This window comes from Triticum urartu, chromosome 7 (assembly GCF_003073215.2).
Source record: "Triticum urartu cultivar G1812 chromosome 7, Tu2.1, whole genome shotgun sequence".
Classification (NCBI taxonomy): domain Eukaryota; kingdom Viridiplantae; phylum Streptophyta; class Magnoliopsida; order Poales; family Poaceae; genus Triticum; species Triticum urartu.
Window position 1 is genome coordinate 540208569 of NC_053028.1, and position 2258 is coordinate 540210826.

Consider the following 2258-nt stretch of genomic DNA (forward strand, 5'->3'; position numbering starts at 1 on the left):
TACGACGCTGATGAGCTTCAAGCTCGGCATGGCGCGAGAGTTGGGATTTGAAAGCATGAGAGTCTGGCCAACCAGTGCATCAATTCATTCGTGGGCCGCACGAGGCTTTAGGAGCTCTGACGTGACACACTGACACTGAAGAGCTACGGCATCGGTGAGAGTGTGGGGGTGTGGCGCAGCGATGGGCGCAGGTAAGGTGTTTGACAGAATTACAGAGAGAAATATTATAGTAGCAGTGAGAGAGGGGTATTAGATACGTCAGCAAAAATAGGACTGATACGGTACTGGTGACCGTAGAGTGACACGCCTGGGCAACCTCAGTGACCGTATTTTAAGCTTTCCTAAATACAGTGATGGAAGTGAACCCTAAGGTCAAGTTTAAGTATCGTAGATGTAATTTACTCGTCATCTTTACTCATTGTTTTCGTGAAGCAAACTCGGTTGCTCATGAGGTAGCAAAGTTTAGTTTCTATAATAAAGTTCAGGACAGTTGGACTAATGAACCTTCTAAGTTCTTAGTTAGCCAATTAATGAACGATGTAATTATTTTTGAGTTTAATAAAGCTAGCCATGATGGTCTTTTCAAAAAAAAAAACAGACCTGACTAGTGTTACAAAACAAGGGCGCTGCTAGATTAGATTTGCTGATACTCATTTTGGTGGTTTGATGCACAGAACTTAAAAAAAGTTAAACTGTAATCAAATTTCAAATTTCAAGCAGGGGTCATGTCTTTTATGAATACATCCATTCAGCTCAACGAAACAGCCTGCATTTCAGTATTTCACTCCCTAGGGTCCAGAGTACAGCCTGGAGTGAATCTCTGGAAGTGACATGATTCACCCTATGCCAGCTTGACGAGCTTCTTGCCGACATTCTGGCCGCGGTAGAGCGCGACGAAGGCCGACGGGACGCTCTCCAGCCCGTCGGAGACGTCCTCGATGACATGGACCTTGCCCTCCTCGATCCAGCCGCCGATGATGGCGGTGAACTCGTGGAACTTGGTGATGAAGTCCCAGGCGAAGAAGCCCCGGAGGGTGATGCGCTTGTAGATCACCTCCAGCAGGTCCGGCACGGCGCGCCGCCCGGGGTCGGTGTACTCGGCGATGACGCCGCAGACGGCCACCCGGCCGTAGGTGTTCATGTTGGCCAGAGCCGCCTCCAGCATCTCGCCGCCGACGTTCTCGAAGTAGATGTCGATGCCGTCGGGGAAGTGCCGCTTGAGCGCCGCCTTCAGGTCCGGCTCCTCCCTGTAGTTGAAGGCGTCGTCGAAGCCCAGTTTGTCCTTGAGCAGGTCCACCTTGGCCTGCGTGCCGGCGCAGCCGACGACGCGGCAGCCGGCGAGCTTGGCGAACTGGCCGACCAGGCTGCCGACGGAGCCCGACGCCGCCGACACGAACACCGTTTCGCCCACCTTCGGCTTGCACACCTCGTAGAACCCGCCGTACGCCGTCATGCCGCTCGTCCCCAGCGCGCCCAGCTGGTAGGACAGGGGGAAGCCGGAGGAGGCGTCGACCTTGGACATGAGCATGCTGGTTTCCGGCCGGAACACGCTGTGCTCCTCCCAGGCGAGCATGCCGGCGACCACGTCGCCTTCCTTGTACTCCTCGCACGCCGACGCCACCACCTCGCCGACTCCGTACGACGCGATCCTCTACACGCATTGACAACCGGAGGAAAAGGAAAACGTGAGCAAGAAAGAGATCATGGCCGGCTTGCCGCTGGTCGGTGGTGGACCGATCGCTGACTAAATTACCTCGCCGGGCACGATGACGTCGACGGAGTGGTGGGAAGCGCTCTGGCGCTTCATGCGGTTGAGCTGGTAGGGGTCGATGGAGACGTACATGTTCCGGACCAGGACCTCGCCGGACTCGGGCGTCCACCGCACCGTCTCCGCCTTCACCTCGAAGTCGTCCACCGACGGGGAGCCCTCGACGTGGTGCCTGACGGCGACGTACCGGTTCTCCACCTCCATGATCGATAGATCGGCCGATGCAAACGCACCCGGGAAGAAGGGACAATAATGTGTGTGATCGGCAAGAACAAGTGGTCGGTGTTATATATATTCAAAAAGCTTCGTTGGCGGGGTGTTGGGGATAATACAATGTTTGGATGCCGTTCGTTGAGCCCGAGGACGAGGACAACAATGTTAGAGGATGCTGTGGTGGGGGTTTTGCAGATGCTTTCCTAGTAAATTTGGACGCATCCATCGGACCATCACTATTCTGTATAAAATTGTAAAACCAACGAATCGAACATAC

At 54.5% G+C, this 2258-nt stretch overlaps 1 protein-coding gene across 1 annotated transcript; it reads right to left on the bottom strand.

Moving 5' to 3' along the window:
- Positions 1 to 653: 653 nt before the first annotated feature.
- Positions 654 to 2036, bottom strand: LOC125520818 (NADP-dependent alkenal double bond reductase P2-like). Its single transcript, XM_048685847.1, has 2 exons — positions 1754 to 2036; positions 654 to 1651 (listed from the first exon to the last, which is right to left on the bottom strand). The coding sequence occupies exons 1-2, from the start codon at positions 1970 to 1972 to the stop codon at positions 842 to 844; spliced, it is 1029 nt and encodes a 342-aa protein (XP_048541804.1). The 5' UTR covers positions 1973 to 2036; the 3' UTR covers positions 654 to 841.
- Between the last annotated feature and the right edge of the window lie 222 nt (positions 2037 to 2258).

What these genes read in the sequence shown, in the direction of transcription:
- LOC125520818 (XM_048685847.1), bottom strand. Translation starts at nt 1,972, where the DNA reads ATGGAGGTGGAGAACCGGTACGTCGCCGTCAGGCACCACGTCGAGGGC. An exon ending in ACGTCATCGTGCCCGGCGAG is followed by an intron (nt 1,652 to 1,753) that starts GTAATTTAGTCA and finishes CAATGCGTGTAG; the next exon opens with AGGATCGCGTCGTACGGAGT.